The sequence below is a fragment of the Melanerpes formicivorus genome, unplaced genomic scaffold (genome assembly GCF_026170545.1).
Source record: "Melanerpes formicivorus ecotype bairdi unplaced genomic scaffold, bMelFor1.0.p_v2 SCAF_16, whole genome shotgun sequence".
NCBI classification, from domain to species: Eukaryota; Metazoa; Chordata; class Aves; order Piciformes; family Picidae; genus Melanerpes; species Melanerpes formicivorus.
In genome coordinates, this window is record NW_027142368.1 from 13,659,610 (window position 1) to 13,676,819 (window position 17,210).

General features: G+C 44.7%; 2 protein-coding genes across 5 annotated transcripts in view; both read left to right on the forward strand.

Moving 5' to 3' along the window:
- Positions 1-190: 190 nt before the first annotated feature.
- Positions 191-10,754, forward strand: LOC137446038 (tumor necrosis factor receptor superfamily member 10A-like). The gene is made up of 10 exons (XM_068148302.1): positions 191-347; positions 1,561-1,654; positions 2,462-2,593; positions 2,786-2,897; positions 3,475-3,548; positions 4,240-4,332; positions 5,794-5,828; positions 8,349-8,678; positions 9,135-9,183; positions 10,018-10,754. The coding sequence occupies exons 1-10, from the start codon at positions 318-320 to the stop codon at positions 10,311-10,313; spliced, it is 1,245 nt and encodes a 414-aa protein (XP_068004403.1). The 5' UTR covers positions 191-317; the 3' UTR covers positions 10,314-10,754.
- Positions 10,755-11,028: 274 nt separating this feature from the next.
- Positions 11,029-17,210, forward strand: part of CARS1 (cysteinyl-tRNA synthetase 1) — a 35,167-nt gene continuing 28,985 nt past the window's right edge. For 3 of the 4 annotated variants that reach the window (XR_010988559.1, XR_010988560.1, XM_068148306.1), the window contains exons 1-2: positions 11,030-11,100; positions 16,387-16,632. Coding sequence is in view for 2 of the 4 variants with exons in the window: in XM_068148306.1 (XP_068004407.1) it covers positions 11,076-11,100; positions 16,387-16,632 (271 nt within the window). In the remaining 2 variants the exon portion in view is untranslated. Of the gene's footprint in view, positions 11,101-16,386; positions 16,633-17,210 lie in introns of all 4 variants that reach the window. The other variant, XM_068148307.1, reaches the window with a different exon arrangement.

Here is a 17,210-nt window from a genome sequence, read left to right on the forward strand (position 1 = left end):
AACACCAACACGTGAGGTCTGGGCGAGGAGACCGCACCGAGTCATTTCCTGACATGGGCTGATCCTGCTCTCCATAGGAGCAGAGCCTGGTACGAGGCGTGTCGTAACACGACGTGGTGTGGCCTGCATGGGCATCTGCCAGCACGGCACACGCCATTTACCTGTCCCGTTTCACTTTCCAAAGGCCCCGGAGGGGCGGGGGCGCATAAAGCGGCGGGCGGCCCCACCCCGGGGGCGGATAAAGCGGCGGCAGCCCCGCCCCGGGAAGGTGCCCGGAGAGCAGACGGTGCAACGCGCGCAGTGGGGCCGTCGCGGGCATGGCTTTGGGAGTCGGACGGCTGCTGCTGGTAAGTGTTGGGGTGCATGTGGCCTCGTCCGCCGCCTGCTCGTCGCGTCAGGGGAAGAAGTCTTTAAGTCCCGCGTGGAGCAGCCTTGGGGAATTGTCTTTCCGTCTCCCCGAAACTTTAAATACTTCCATTAACTTTCTTTTTTTTTTTTTTTCTTTCCCCCGCGTTGTTTCGGTAATCCTGAGCTAATACGATTTTCTTAAGCCGAAAAGGTGTAAGGAAGCGCAGCAGTCGGGGGGGGGGGGGAATCCAGCCCCGGTTTGGTGAGGGCCCCCTGAGTTGGGGGTATGTGGAGGCAGGTAGCGTCTCTTTCGAGTCCGCCTAGCGTATTCGCTGTTGCCTTTCCTTCTCTCCTCGGGAAGAAGAAAATTGAGAGTCAGAAGTGAACTCTAACAGTTGTCACGTTGTCTAACTGTGAGACCGGAGGTCTCCTTAGCTGCGCCATTACCGGCAAGGCTTTCGGTCCCATGCGCGGAGTCGAAAGAGCGGAGCCGGAGGATGGGACCTTTCGCTTTCAGCCGAGGGATTGTTCGCTAACGACACGGAGCCCCACGGCCGCCCCTTACCCCCACCCACCTTACCGCTTTCTCGCGTGTGTGCTGCGAGTGAGGGCTGTACCTGGGCCGGTACCTGCGGTCTCTGCCCTCCCCAGTCTAGCCGCCGGGCACCCCGCGCTGCCTGAGGCTGGCCCAAGGGTCGTTTAGGAAAAAGAAAACCATGCCACTTTCCAGTGGTCCTGTGGCTACAGTAAGCTGTCCTTGTTAGTGACTCAACCGCTTGCCTTTCGAGCGAGAAATGCTGGATGAGGTCTCTGGGGCGTTTTCTCCGTGGTTTTTTTTTTTAGGGAAAATACAACACTAGCCCCCTGAATTAAAAAGATAAAGTTGAAGCAAGTTTCTTCTTTCATCAGGCAGAAGCTTCTGCCTCTGAAGTGCAACTATAGTGAATTTGTGAAAAGAAAATGAAGTATAAAATGGAGTCAGTCTAGGGCGGTAGTTGCCTAAAACCCATCAGCTGCTGCTCTCACCCCGGCTTTGTGATGATAATTAGGGCTGTGAGCGGCACGCTTAGCAGAAATTAGTTAGGGTTTCCTTTGTGGCTTCCCAAGAACTTCTGAATGTGTTTCCAAGTCTTTGCATGAACATCTCTCAGAGATGGTTATCGCATCCTGGGAGGATGGATCATTTCAACACTGGTTTGTCTCCGCTGGTAGGTTATGCTGCTGATGATGACTGGAGCCACAGTAGAGTACTGCGGACACGGACAATACTTCCATGACAGTCGCTGCTGCCTGCTTTGTCCAGCAGGTAAGAAAGACTTCGGGCAGTGACAGCTGATGAGAGCCATGGCTTTTTTCCCTGTGGAGGTGACTGTCTCATTCCTGGGGTTTATGCTGCACCCAGTGAAAGCATAAGCCTGGCGGGAGCTGTGGTGGCTGCTCGGTGCTAAGGCCACGCTCCATTTTGAAGAGAGAGCCCTTTGCGCACTAGGTGATGACTGGGAGACATGGCTTGGCGGCAAGCCAGGAAACTTCTGCCGCTGTTGATGATGAGGTGTTCAAAGTTGGGGGGTGGTGGCAGCTTTTCAAAAAAACAAAAAACCTGAAAAACCACTTTAGTTAGCACCAAGAACAGCCTTAGGGGAATTCTGGTATTTCTGCTGCTGTAGGTAAAATTGTGGTTTGCCTTTGCCCTCCCCTCATTCTTCAACGTGTACGGAGTTCACAAGTTCTGTGCCAAGAAGCACCCTGGCCTTAGTAGTGGAGGGCTTTAGGGTTTATTTAGAGATAGCTCAGGCAAAGAAGAGAGGTTACAAGAAGCTCTCACTGGGCCCCTTCAGAGGAGATGGCGCTGGCCGCTTGGGTGACCCTGTGCTGCTGTGATGAGTCACACACATCCCTGGTGCCATCCGCAGAGGCCTGGCTGGATGCCATGTTTACCTCTGCTCCCTGTCGGTGCTGCAAACCTCCTGACCCTGCTGTGCCTTTTGGCTCCTGTGTGCACAGTTCACTCATGAGCAGGGGTTGAGCCTCTACCAAAAATGGGTTTGTGCTGCAACATCCTGTTATGCTTTAACAACCCCGTGAGGCTGCTGCTGGCTCTTCTCTTCCACAGGTACATATGTTGCTGAGCACTGCAGTACTCCAAATTCAAGAGGAAGATGTGCCCCTTGCATGGAAGGAGAGACTTTTACTGCCCATGAGAACGGCCTGGAAGGATGCTTGCCATGCAGGGAGTGCAAAGATGGTACCAAACACAAGTGTGGTGAAACCTTAAGCCTTTTCCCTCTTGATGTGGAATGCCTGTTCCACTGTTTGGGTTTTTTTTTTTCCACTTTCAGTTATTGAGAATATTGAACTTAGATTGCCTTTATGGCCTGAGTATAATTTTCACACAGTTGTAGAGAGCCACAACCCTAACTTCTGTTTTGTTTTTTAGATCAAGTAGTTTTGAGACCCTGTACTGTGACGCGTGATACTGAGTGCCAGTGCAGACAAGGGTACTTCTGCCCTGCCGAGGGCTGTGAAATATGTCAGAGGTGCAGTACAATGTAAGTTTGAATTTGTGATGCTTTCCCTTCTAGGGAATGTCAGAGCTGTGGCCTAATCGGTGCCAATGTCTACCACATGTTATTAAGCTGTAAAAAATTGCCCTGAAGCTAAATTGCATTATTCATGCATCTAAATTTTAGGTGTCAAAATACATGAGGTTGAGACCTAGAAAGGTGCAGATTTTGGTATTGTTGTGCTTGTTGCCTATGGCTCTAAGCTTACGCTTTCGTTGTCTTCAGATGAGTACTTCTCCATGTACAGACTTCAATGGGCTTTGTAGCAGCCAAGTCTAACACTTCAGGAGGTAGATTCACCTGTTGAAGGAAACTAATATGTGCATGAATAATGCATCTGCTCTGTAGTGTGTTTGCCCTGCCACTTAGAGGCTAACATGTATGATCTTATCTGCTTTGCTTCTACTTGTGCTATCTTGAGTTATTTAAAGATGAGTTATCTCTTTGTGGATGTTCTCCTCTTGCCTCTGAGCTCTGGTCAAAAAAAAAACCCCATTGCCTGGGCAGAGTTGCATATTATTCCAGAATCATTAATCCAACCTTGTGTTGTGCTCCACTTCAGGTGTCCAGAAGGGAAAGAAATTGTCCAGAATTGCAATGCTACCACGGACCTCAGATGTGGCTTACCTGAGCAAGGTCTTGTACACACAAGTACCATTCAGCTTGGTTTGTTGGGTCTGTGCCTTCAGGCATGTAACACCAGAACAGTCTGTAAAACAAGGGCTTTGAACTGTTGTAGTATGGTTAAGAGCTTCTGTAGTTTGGTCTGGGAATTACTTGCTAAAGACAGGTTCTGAAGGGGTTGGAGTGCCAAACCATGTTAAATTTCACTTGGTAAAAAGCTACACATATTGCCCTTCCAGAGTTGCAGTAGTGACACTGGAAGTTAGAAACAATGCAAAGGTTTCTTTCAAGTGTGTCTGAGAAGCTGCATATGGAGTGGCTTTCCCTGCTGCTACAATCTAGTTGGCTTCTGCCAGACTAGAGAAAGCAGGAGCTTATGCTGTCAGTGCTGCAGCACCTGTTGTCTTGCACACCTGTATCTCCCTGTTGTTAAATGTTCCTTCAGAAAGCCCTGTAGAAGTTGTCTTGTAGCTCTGCATAGAATCCCCTGCTGCCTTTAGGATAATGATGTGCAGTGCAGGCAAGTACTTGCATGTTCAGGTCAGCTGGTAGTCCCAGCACCTGTTCCAGGACAAGCTGGCTGGGTTGCTGTAGTGGTGCTGAGCTTGGGCTGTTCCCTAGGACAGCAGGGAAGACACACTGCTCAGAATATCTTGTTTGGGGACTGCTTCAGTGTTAATGTTATTCCTTTTATCCTTTGCAGGAAGCACACTTCATGTCTGGTTTATTGGGCTTGGTTTGGGTATTGGTGTTTTGTTGCTGTTATTGATAATTCAAAAGCTGAGGTGTGATAAAGGTAACTGTTTGATTACTATCCACAAACTTTCTGAACTAGGCAGAGCTTGCACTGGGGCTGTCCTTGGGGTTTCTGTTGCCTTACAGGTGATCTGTTTAAGCTCTAGTTCATTTGCTATATGATTCAATTAAGTAACTCCCATATAACCAATTAGTTTTGTTCATTAAATAAAATGCATAAATTTTAACCACAATCTTTCTGATTTTGCTGGCAGATGCTTTTGCTTCAAAGTTAGATTAGCAGGAGGCCCTTAGGAGGACTTCTTGACCTACTTGCATTGCATTGCGAGAGTGAGAAAAAGCTTGTGAGCTCAGATGTGTAAGGAAAATGGTCTGTCACTAGAGCCTCAGTGCTCACAAAAGATGAGTCCTGTAAAACTTTATTAAAGGGAGAGTCCACAGAAGTGTATTCCCTGTGGGTGTCTCAAATTGCTGCAGGATGCAGCCTGCTTTTATTCTAAATTCCTGGCTGTAGGTACTTGGAATTTGGAGACTTCCTGGCCTGCTTACTGCATTTTCCTTCCCTTTACATGTGTAGCTCCTTGCATCATACATCCCCTATTCATTAAAAGTAGGTTCTTCACTTTTCTGGGTGGAGAAGTTAATACTCATTAGCCCACTAAGCCTGTACTCTCCTAGAAGTTCAGGCTGTGTCCAGTTTCTGTTGTCTTTGGTGGGCACCCTACTAATTTATGGTAAGACCCTGGTGAAATGTGAGCAGAAGCTTTCTTACCTGCATGATTTTTTGAGATTCCTAGTCTGGTCTTTTGTTACCTCAAATTTTGCCAGAAGAATTTTCACTTGTAAAGACACCTTGTCTTAATCCTATCAGATGTATGGAGCAAGAAGCAGCGACTAACTGGGTCATTAACTACTTTTCACTGTGCCTGTGGAGTGCTTTATTGTTGCCCTTTCACTGTTTGAGCCTCTGAACAAGAATGCAAAGTTTTATGTGAACTCAGATTGTATTTTTAGGGAATTGAAGTGTTTTCCTGAGAAACTTTTCATTCCACTAGTGCATATTAAAGTGTTTTTACAGCTAGTTCAGTTAGAATAATGTTATTCTGACTTCTGAGTGTTGATATTGTTCAAATTTGTCTTACTGATTGTATTTCAGTAAAGACAATTTCTGCCTTCTCTTTTGTATTGCATAGCCCACAAAAATGCTGAGAAGTATAAGCTGGAGGGGAGGGAGTTTGGAAAAGTGGCTTTAAAAGCCAAACTGCATCTCATGGCCTGTATTTTACTAAGTGGGGGCTTTTCAACTCCTGCATGAAAGCAGAGTCTTTGTGCCATTGATGGAAGCTGGGGTGGTGGTCTCACGAAATATGTTGGTGGTCAAGGAAACTAAAATGTCTGTGTTAGAGCTTTGCTTTCCACTACATGTAAATCTTGAGAATTCAAATACACATAAGTTGCAGCAATTCCTGAAAGGTTCTTAGACACTTATTTTGTTTTCCAGCTGTTTCAACTGCTAAAGATCCAGAGAAAGGTCTGGTAAGTATGTGATGGACCAAGTGTTTCAGTTTGGCTTGTATTGCTTGCTGGTACCTAGTACCCAGCTGTCAGATTTTTGTCTTGCTGTTGACCTGGTAGGATGTGTTCTTCTGATGCAGCAAGTTGATTCATACAGGGCCAGATGTTAGCAGCAGCCTGATGTGTTCATTAGCAGGTGTCTGCTGCGGTTGGCCTTTCAAGTACTACCCTTGGAAACATTCCAGAACCTGTGGCCAGGATACTTTGGAAGTGGAAGAATTAGGCTAACGGCAAGCTTTTGCCTCAAACTGTCTCAAATTGATGCCTTGATCCAATAAGTCCTTTTCTGCTTCATGCCTTTATTCCCCAAAGTCAGCTATTACTTCCCTTTGTGGTGGTGGTCCAGCTTTCCTTGTATTTTAACTACCTATTTTCACAAGACTGACTTGTCTTGCTCCAGGGAAGTGAAGCATATTCCTTCCTGCTTTTGGGCTCATGTCACAAGGTGCAGATCAGGACCTGGCAGTCCAACGCCTTAGTCCTAGACAGTTCTGCATGACCTGGGGTTCAAAGTTCTGAGCGTATTTGTTCAGGAGTATGTTCCTGAAAAGGGTTTGCCAAGCTAGGGCTGGCTGCTGACATGTTTCGCTCTAAAGCCAGATTCACCCTGGCCTTCTGTAGTCAAACACTGTTTATGATACACTTCAGGCAAGAATATTTTGCACAATAACATAAAAGACTAGCGCTTTAGCTTCTCTGTTTAGAAGCTACACTTCCAACAGTATGGAAAGGCAAAAATGAGCTCAGTCTTTACCGGTGTAGCTAATGATAGGTGATACCATGTGTATGTCTTGAGGAGCTGAGAACCATCCAGATGGATTTTGTACCTCCCTGTTCCCTTTCTTGTCACCCTCACCCAACACATGCACTACTTGCCTCGTGTGAGAGCTCTTACCTAATCTTACTAGTTGGGTATTTTGTGTAATTAAATACGTCTTAATTACAACAGATACTTGAAGAAACAGCATCAAAAGATCTTTGAAAAATGTCACCTTATTCTTCTCTCTTTTAAGGTCCATAAGTGCCTCAAATACGTGACTCACCCCTGGGTTCTTGTTGGGTTGTATCTTCCCTCACACCCCGGCCAGATTCACAGCACTTCCTGTATTCGTAGGAGCTGATGAAGAAACATGACAGAAAACATGGTCAAAATGCTGTAGCATAGGAATAGGCAAATGTAACATTTTAAGTAAAATGGTAGCAGAATAATGCAGTCACAAGTCAGTACACAGTGCCACATAGCTCTGGTGTGAGTTGTCCCAGACTTGAGTTGCAAGCATTCATGCTACTAAGGAGTGTTACACTGATGCAGTCCTGACAGCTGGTGTTCTGGCACCAAGACACTGTCCTTTAAAAAGTACTAGTGAATTTATGTTGTTAAGAAAAAGTTGTAATTTATTTCATTCCAAAACAGAGCAGCTATTAGTCAGCCATGCTGTGTGCCCTCAGTCACTCATCTAGCTATTTAAGAACTATCCTGTATAAATAGGATCAACTTGTTTAACCTGTTTGCAGCCTTAAAGTGGATTCAATAAGGATGATGTCCAATACAGTAGGGTGGTTCCCCTCACATCCCTGCTTACATGTGTTGGTGACATGGTGGTGTCACACATGGGTCATGGACCTTGAGCAAACAAATCACACTGGTGTGACTTCATGGAGGAACTGTGCCTTAAACATGTCTCATTGGGAGAAGTTGCTCCTCACACTGTTTCCACCTTTAAACAAAAATCCCCAAGCTTTCCCCTCATAGCACTAATATATGTTAGATGGATCCTGGCCTGCTTTGTGCTTGTGTTCTTGATGAGATGGAGCCATACTTACTAGCATATACTTGTTTAATGTATTGTCAATGCTAAAACCAGTGCAGTCCTCATTTTCTTCTCTCTGTCCCCTCCCAAAAGCTATGCAATGTGTACTGTTGTTCTTGGCCTTCTTTCAACTGGTTATAGTTTGTGAATCTGCCAGAAAGCTAATCCAGTCAAACCTGGCCAAGCTAGTGCATTTGCAAGGAGCTGATAGGCCATTATCAACTAGGCAAAGGCTCTGCCAGCATCCACCCAAATACAAGATAGGCTTCAGGTCCTTCTTGCTGTTCAGTCAGCTCAGGTGCAGCAAGGCAATTTAGTTTCCTCCTGCATCAAGAGGAATATGCACCTTCCACACCTGGGGAGAAGCAATCAGTGCTATACACCTGTGAAAAGATTAGGAACAGTTCCCTTAAGGTCACCAGTGTGCTTTGCCCCCAGAGTCCAGCAGGAGCAGAACAGCCAGCAAAGGAGAGAGTTTAGGCTCTGAAAGCACTTGAATTCTAGGTATATAAACACTGTAACTCTTACATGTGTTTAACTTTGCCAAATTAGTAACTCTCCTGTTATCTCTAGTGTCTGGTGACTTGAAGTATTGTGTTGTCTTTCTCCAAACTGTCTTAGAAAGCATACCTGTGAGATGTCTTTTAAAAGGTATTCTTATTCTTTGTAGGAGCCTGAGGGCAGTACTGAAAGCCTCATCTTACCAGAAGTGAAGGCACCGGCAAATAACTCAGCCAAATCAGAGGGTGAGAATGCTGGTGAGACCCCAGAGGAACAAGCACAACTCAACATTAACTTAGAAGGAAAAAATATATTGCCAGAGGAAAACAGCATTCCTGAGCGAGGCACCTGCCTGCACGGGGTCTGGAGGTGCCATGTGGAAAGGTGCTTGAAGAGGATCACTCGGCCTTCGCTACCAGCCAGAACGGGGCAGAATCCTGCACACCATCAGACTGCTCAGCCCAACCTACCAAGTTGTGGGGTGCCAGCAACTTGTGTGGTAAGCATATGTGAAATTATCATCATATTTTTCTTGTGACACGTGTAATTTCAGTTGAGTCCTTAACTGTTCCTTGAGTGATAGGTGCTGTTTTCAGGTAGAACAACATGGAAGAGGAGGCTTTGCCTTAGAGATGTAATAGGATGGAAAATTATGTCTTGGAAGCAAACTTGAGTCCCTCGTTTAATCTGCTTAGTTTTTCTCATCTCCCTGTTTAATGTTTACACAGAAACTGATGTTTTTGCAATAGAAAGTGTGGCCCTGTTGGTTCTCTTCAGAGCTAGTAGCATGGCTGTTACAGCATGCAGTTTTCTATACTCAGTTGTGCTGTGGAATCAGTCCCCTTCCCCTTTGTGGGTGTGTGTGCTCTGGGGGGTGAGTTATCAAGTATCTTAGGAGTAATTATGAGGGAAGCCCTCTGATACGTTGGAGTAACAGTCCCACTTTGTATTGCAGATACAAGAACCACGGTGCCAAATAATTGTTAAAGATCTCTCTCGAAAAGGTAAGTGTTCCATAAACTGGCAGTGCTTGGAATTTGTTCTTTTTCTTCCACTTGACTTCAGTTTACTGAAAGAACAGTGTAGGGAGGCTAATATATATTGTGTAGGGCTACAAGGCTTTCAGTTTATTGTAAGGTACACTGAAACAGGTTTATTACTGGATTTAAGAGAAGTTGTAATCTCTGTAGTGAATTGTTCTATTTCAATGCATGGTGGTTTTGCACTGGAGTTGTCTCAGTCCAGAGAGGGTAAGAGGCTCAGTTCTCTTGAATATTCCCATGTTATGAAATTAGTGTCCTATTGAAGAATGCTTTTTGAAACAAAGGAAATGGCCCAGAGTGAGAGGCTTTTTCCCCTTTTAGAAGCTCATGGTGCCCATCTGTCTGTACAGGTGCTTGACTGGGCCCTGCAAAGAAGAGATCATTCATTCTCTTGTTCATGCCATTTCTGTTTCTCTTCCACTGAAACTGCTAAACAGGCACCTAAAACTGCACAAATAAAAGCTTTGCCTTTACTGGATTTCACTCTTGCATCTTTCTGTAGTGCCAAAATTCAATCAGCCCCACTCTGGAAATTGCTCCAGTTTTCATGGGCCTGCTACTTGTGTGACAAATTTGGCCTTGCTGCTGCTGTTTGGTCTGTACATGGGAAAGCATGTGATTGGATGTGGCACTTGGTGCCATGGTTTAGTCATGGGGTCTGTGGTGGCAGGTTGGACTTGGTGATCTTTGAGGTCTCTTCCAACCTTGGAGATTCTGTGTGATTCTGTTAGCTATGGAAAAAAAACCCTGCATTTTAAAACCTAATCTGATGTGTGTTCTGTTCTATCCTTTCAGAACTGAGAGATTGCTTCTCGACCTTTATAAAGGAAGTACCACTAAAGAAATGGAAACAGCTTATGAGGACTCTCCTGAATGAAAATGAAATTGATAAAATTATTTATGATTTTCCTAATAATAATGAAGAGCAATCTTATCAGATGCTTCTCTCCTGGAAAAACCACCTGGGAGAGAAGCAATCTATTATTAAGTTACTGGATGAGTTACGGTCTCTAGATATTAAGGCTTATGATAACATATTGAACACTCTAAAAAATAGTAACATTATAAGTAAAGCAGAAGCTACTGATTAATGTTTATGATGAGCTTTTAAAGTGCTACTGTGTACATACCTGTGTCTACAAACTTCCTGTAAATGGGGACGTCAACCAACTTCTAGTAGAAGTGGTGTCACGGACTTTATATCCTCCTCACCTTTGCAGGGGGAGCTGGGAGTGATTTAACAGCGGCAGCATTGGCGCAGACTCCGGTTGTGCAGCTCGCTAAGGTCTTTTGAGTTGTCTGGTATGGAACTGGGGTGCTAGATGCCCACCTGAGAGCCAGGAGCTCCAGCTCACGCTTCCCTTCGTGTGAGGCAGGACCGCGCTCTTCGAGCCCAGGAAGCGGGAACAAAGGCTCTTTCTGAGAGGGCCGTGATGCTTTGTGTTCTGAAACGATTGTGTTCGTTCTGTATCGGTATGCTCTCAGAGATGTTATGTTTGAAGCATAGCAATAAAAGCCTGGTTGAGGCAGAAGCTGGGTTTGACTCTCCGCGGTTTTTTTTGTCTGAGGCTGGGATGGGTCTGAGGGGAATAGAATCGTGGAATCATACTTTTGGTCGGAAGAGCCCTTCAACACCATCGCAGTAAGCCGGGGAGCCCTTTTACGGTCGGTCTGAGGGCTGCGGTAAACACTGAGGCTGGGCGGGAAGGCGCTGTGGGCGGGAGGGGGCGGGCGGTGTTCCCTCGTTGCCATGGGGACGCGGGGCTCGCGCCGGAAGTAGCGTATGGCGGGCGGGGCGACGCTTCCGGGTACGCTGTTGCATCAGCTCGCGAGTGAGGGGAGGAGGCAGCAGGATGGCAGCGCCCGCCGCCGAGCAGGGTAAGTCGGTGACTGGGTCCTCGGAAGCTTGGTGGGGCAAAGTAAAGGGTCCTGTGGGGTTGTCACTGCTTAATGCCGCCGCTGTCACGGTGTCAGGTGGGCGGCGTGACGTCAAGCGGCGCTGGAATAGCCGGCACGCTGCTCTTAGCGCTGAGGCGTCGGGACGAGAAATGGCGGCTGGGGGCTTCCTCAACGCGACCCTCGGAACCGGCGGGGTCCCCCCAGTGCACCCGCGTCAATTGCGGGCGACCCCGCCGCGGGCCCCTGAGATGCGAGGCAGGCAGGCAGCCATCACGACACGCTTAGGGCAGAGGTGACGTGTGAAGTCCTTGTTGGGTGGGTGCCCCTGGGGAGATCGCCTGTGTCCCTCGGTGGTGGGTGACAAGCAGGCAGCTCCTGATGCCACTGCAGGCTATCAAGAGCAAGGAGTTCGAAGTGTGGAGCGTACGCGCATAGAAATGTGGATCTCTAGGTGCTGGTTGCACCTCTGACACTGGTGCCTATGGATCAGAGGACCTCCAGTGCCTTGCGAGAGCAGGGGAGGCGATCCATATCGTGCCTCACCACTGATGTAAAGGTTAATGGTGACACTCGGTGATTTGTGGAAAAGAAATTGGACCTTAGCAGTGGAGTTTAGAAAGGACGGTTCTTCACCTTGATGGGCTCAAAGAGATGTTCGGTGGCTGCCAGACTGCTTAGGCAGTTGTGTGCTTATCGCTGCATCGTCTGCTCTCTCTTTCCTGCCTCTGTCTGCCTTACTGTCTTTCCTAGTCATCCGTGTTCTTCCTTGAACTCATGTCTCAACTTTTTGACTTTTCTGGACTCCGTGGGGTTTTTGTTGTTGTTGTTTTGTGACCGTGTTTTAACGATGACTTACACTGTGCTTTTCCGTATGGAAGGAGGGCCAGGGTAGTCCTGTAATTCTTGGCACTACTGTAGCAAATGGGAACTTGGCATACCAGTCATACAAGTATGAAGTACCATTTTGGTATGTAAGGGGTTGGAAATTTCTGTCATTCCAGTTAAGGATCTGTGGAGTCGAAGATTTTGTGCCTTTTCCTTTGTTACTGAAAGTTACTTTGTTCTTTGTTCATCACAAGTAATGTTCCATGTAAGAGAGTGCAGAAATACTTACTGATGCCAAGGGACCAGCTTTTTCAGATGTGCTTTCAGTATCTTAGTTAAGCTGGGGGGGGGGAAATAGCTCCAGTAAAGGCTTTGTTCAGGTGTGCTTTAGGAAACTTTCAGTTAAGTTTATTACTGAGCAAATAGTATGTGGCTTTTTTTTGATTGAAGTTCTAGTTGTTACTTTTAGTTTCAGTTCAGGGAAAGTGGCAGTGGAACTTAAAGGGCTAAAGTGACTAGAACTGACAGACTCTTCCTTGGTGGATATTCCTGTCTGAAAAATCGCTGCTCTGTTAAAAAAGCCTCTTGATCCTCATGTTTGAGTCTTGGAAAGTCCTTTGTCTCTCTGTGTATGCCTTGCATAGGTGGGGTACCTGCTTTAGTTTACATCTCCTGAAATTTTTATGGAAAAGGATACTTGATCTTGGCTGAGCAGGTAGTTAGACTTCCTTCCAAAGCTGCCAGGGTGGCTAGCCAGAATGATAAATGGCCAGGTTGGAGCTATGTTAATAATGAGAGCTGTTACACTTTTATGAATTGTTTTAAATTTGTGAAAGTGAAGTTGGAGGAGAAATGGCATTTTAAAATATTCAGAAATCCCTTTAAGATTTCTTCTTGAAGAATGTGTCCACAGAAATCCCAGCACTGTTTGGTTGCCATCTAATTATGACTGATGACGTTAGCAGGTTCCGGGAAGCCCAGGAGACCTATTTTTAACCCTGAAGCAAAGTAACTCCCTGTTTTTGTGTCATGGCTTTTCTGTATTTACTTTGCTGCCAGCATCTTCAAGGAACAGAGATTCTTGTTTTCAAGCTAATAAAAATGAAGAATTTCTGTCAGATTTGATACTGTATAAGCTACATTGATTAAACAGAGAAAGGTGTTTTATGTGCAAATAAAATGTATAAGCAACCCTATGCCTTGGAGTCTGTGTGTTGTTGCAGCCTTGCAGACAAGTTTCCTCTGTCCTTTAGTCATCTCCAAAGCACTCCATGCATGGGAAGAAGAGTGTTTCACAATTCTATTGCCTAAAGAGAGTATCCACTGTTGTTATATGAGAACTGTATTAATTAATGTCTGTGGTAGAATTTTTGTGAAACAACTTCTTAATCCAGGGGAAGTGTTAAGATTATTAACATTTGTTCTTATGAGTGCCCAAGGTTGTTTTGTATTCCTCACCAGTACCCATGCTCAGTGGTGGTTTCTGAACAGAGGTGCTCCTGAGTGATGTGATTTGATGTGTATGGATCATTCCATTCATGTGAGTTAACATTCAGTGTTAGGCAACAGCTCTGTAACACTCCTGCATTTCTGCTGTCAAGAAAAATGCAACTGAGTAGTAGCAACTGTATTTTTAGTAGAGATATAAATGAAATCAGAACAAACTTCTATGTAAAAGCAGATTTGACTGATTTCCTTGAAAAGAAATGCTCCTCTGGTACGCTGCCTTCCAGAAGGCAGTGTTACCATAGGTATTCTTCCTTCCCAGGAGAGCACCCTGTGCTTCAGAACTTTCTGTGTGATTTATTCAGCCAACAAGAACTCACAAGAATGCCAGAAGTGAGAATGATTTTGTCCTTTATGTACTGAAATAGGATGTTCAGAGCTATTGCAGGATTGCACTGATCACTCAGCACTCTGAAACAGCACGTTTGCTTGTGTCTCTGCATCTGAGGGCAGCAGAGAGTAGAACACATTTGTGCTAGCTTTCAGCTAGCTGTTGTGGTCTGAAAAGTAGCCATCAGTCTAGAAAAGGAAGTCTGGAACCCAGCACAGCCTGTGAAACCAATGTAGGAAGCTTGTATTGGTCCAGTGAACTTGCTGGAAGTTGGAGACTGCTGCAGCTCAGTTGCTGCTGTGGGCTGCAGTCACAGATGTGATTTTGGGCTGAACTTGAGTCAGTGATTGGTCTCAATGAAAAACATCCTCCTGTTAGATCCCCTGGGCTGACTGGTTTCTTTAGTGTATTTAATTTTCAAGTCTGCTGTTGCTCTTGCAACCAGACACAGCATCAGACTTCTATACTTTCAGGTACTAATGTGTGTACCAAGACTGTTCAAAGTAATTTTGGTTGCTCAGCTTCTCAGGACTGAGCTGGTACTGGCATTCACAGGCAGTGTTTGCCATCACTTCTTACCAGAATTTACTTGTATGAGTTCTGTCACGTTTGTTATATTTGTGTGTAAGTTTGTGCAACTTCTCTTTTAGATTGGTTTACAGATGTGGTTGGGAAGCACTTACATTGTTTCAGATCCACTGACTGACTTCCCATTAACAGCCTGGCGTGTGAATAATGGCCATAATAACCCTAATAATAATACTTTGTAAATTGAGTGTTGCTTTCCTTGCTATAAATCTTTAAAGATCTTTTCTTTGAGATACAGCTTAATTTGTGCATAGATCATTCTTGTCATACTTTTTTTTTTGGCCTTCTCCCTCTTGATTCATGAATGCAAACCTCACATAAAAGCAAGACTGATGTCTTGGGTTGCCATCGTGAATGAATGTATTTCAAGCTGTTTCATTGTGTATAAACACGTGAAGTTCTGTGATGATAGACATCAGTAAATATTTAGGAGCCTGAAAAGTTTATAGTAGAATGAACCATGTGAGCAGAAGCTGAATCCTATTCAACTGAGTAAGGCAGGCCTGTAAGGTCTACTTATGAACTATTATTCACCTGTTAGTCCTGATTTTTACGTGGATATCCCCGAGGAGGATTGAGACTTCACAGGAATAGGACTTTGCTTTTCTGTATCAATTTTAAATTCATGCAGAATTTACCTTTGATTATTAACTATTTTTTTCTAATCTCTGATCTTATTAGTTCTGCTGATGTGCCACTACGTTTCATCTATACCCAGTAGAGTCAAACACAAACTTACTTGATATCTAGCTGCCATTTCTGTGTCATCCTGAGTTCTTGTAAATACTTTAACCATTGATTTCCATATAGGAAATGAGCTGCTCATGAAGCCTCAACTGATGATATTTGGAAAAATGTTTCCATCCTGTAGCTTTTCACATTCTTAGTCTTCACCTCCCCATCTCCTTTCCAAGATGAGGAAAGGTGTTCTGTGAGCACTTTCAATGCTAAGGGAACTACTCATGTAGAAGATACATCTATTAATGTAAGCACCAACACTCATGGCAGTGGTGTCTGTCAGGGTTTGGGAGCAGAGACAGGTGTTCTCATACTTTATTGTGCTATGTCCTTGGCTACATCTATAAATTCCCTTGTAGAGTAGGATATCAGCTTAATGTTTATACAGTACTCTGGACACAGGCAGAGTTATGAATGTTGAATCATTGTAGGAAAGTAGGAATGCTGCATTTACCTGATGTCAGTGCTGGCCCCGCTGCCATCATCTCCTCAGTTCTTCCTACCCGTGGACTTGCACAGGGCTTGCTGTTACTGTGAGCATTCTCAGCAAGCCACAGAACCATTTTGCTGCTTCCTTTCTGTCTCTGTGTTTGTAAAGATGAAACGTAGTATAACCTGCTTTGCCTGTGTACCAAATAACTCTTGGCATTAAGAAGTTGTGAGGGAAGAGCACAATTTAATACCCTTTCTGTTCATTTGGTAGCTCTTACTCATAAATACTGTTCATATGTCTGGAGACAGAGAGTGATAGAGAAGTAGTGTGGGAATATGCAGCAACACTTAAGCTTGGAGTTGTTAGAGCAAACGAGACTACCTGAGCATCATGCTGGGGAGCTTGCACACAGTCCTGGAAATAATTAAGCATGTGCTCAGCTTCATTAGATGTATTTACAAAGTCAAAAATGATTCATAGTTAAATATTTGCAAGAATAATCCACACTGTTTTGGCAGTGTGGGAAAGAGTGACTGATCAGGTTTGCTGCACGTGAAGAATTTTCTCCAACTGCAAGTAGAAAATTCTTCTTGATGAAAAGGAGCTGTGTCTTTGTCCTTTGGCTCTTTGTATGGAAAACAGGAACAGCATGAACATAATCCTATTAATAGCAATCATATAGTTAATCAATAGCTTGTATTAAATAGATTTTTTTTCCTCAAATTTCTGGTCAGTTGCTAGCACAAATGTAGAGGGGGAGATGTACAGTATAAGGATATATTTTGGTCATGGGATCTCCTTCTTCCTTTAATGCTGATGAAATGTCCTGTGCCTCTCTTTACAGCTTCCAGCTACAGTTTTATTCTGAGCATTAGTGAAGAGGAAGCCAGGGTGAAGGCTTTGAACGAGTACCTGAGCACTCGTAGTTATATCCAGGGGTTCACATTTTCACATGCAGATGTGGAGGTATTCAGAAAGTTTTCGGGGCCACCTGTGGACCAGTATATCCATGTTGTCCGGTGGTACAGACACATAGAAGCAATCTATGATGGCAGCAGTGAAAAAAATGAGCCTTGTAAACTTCAAACAAGTGAGTAATGTGAAACTTGGTGGGCAGGTTATAGACTAGCTGACGTTGTATTGGTTTTAATTGCTGGGAATTCCTGGAGGTTCCCTTTCATATTCTCTTACAGGCTTTCAAATTTCCCGTCTCAAGGTCATTAAATTCTTGTTGCAGACAGTTACTGCATAACTGAACCTTCCTGACCTATTTGAATGTTAAAGCTCTGTTTTCCCCCTTTCCTTGATTTTGAAATCACTGGTTGTACAGAGTTCTGTGTATGTTCTTTTAAAAACTACCTACTGGATGGTGGGGTTTGGCCTTTTCCCTAAAATATCAGGATGTGCTCAGTCCACCTCTTTTTTTCCCCCCTGCAAGAGTAACTAAATAGTTGTTGTATAACAATACAGTAAACTGAACACTGCTTCTTATGATTGTTATTAACACTACCTTTCAAAAAGAATGTTTGGGGTTCTTTCTCAAACTCTGATCATTTAGGCCATGCTGATGATTTGAGGAAATACTAACCGGTTAATCAAGGTGATTGTGTAAGCATGGGTGCTGGCATTTTTGGGAGCTGCATCGCTCTCCTGAGTTGTTTTCCAATG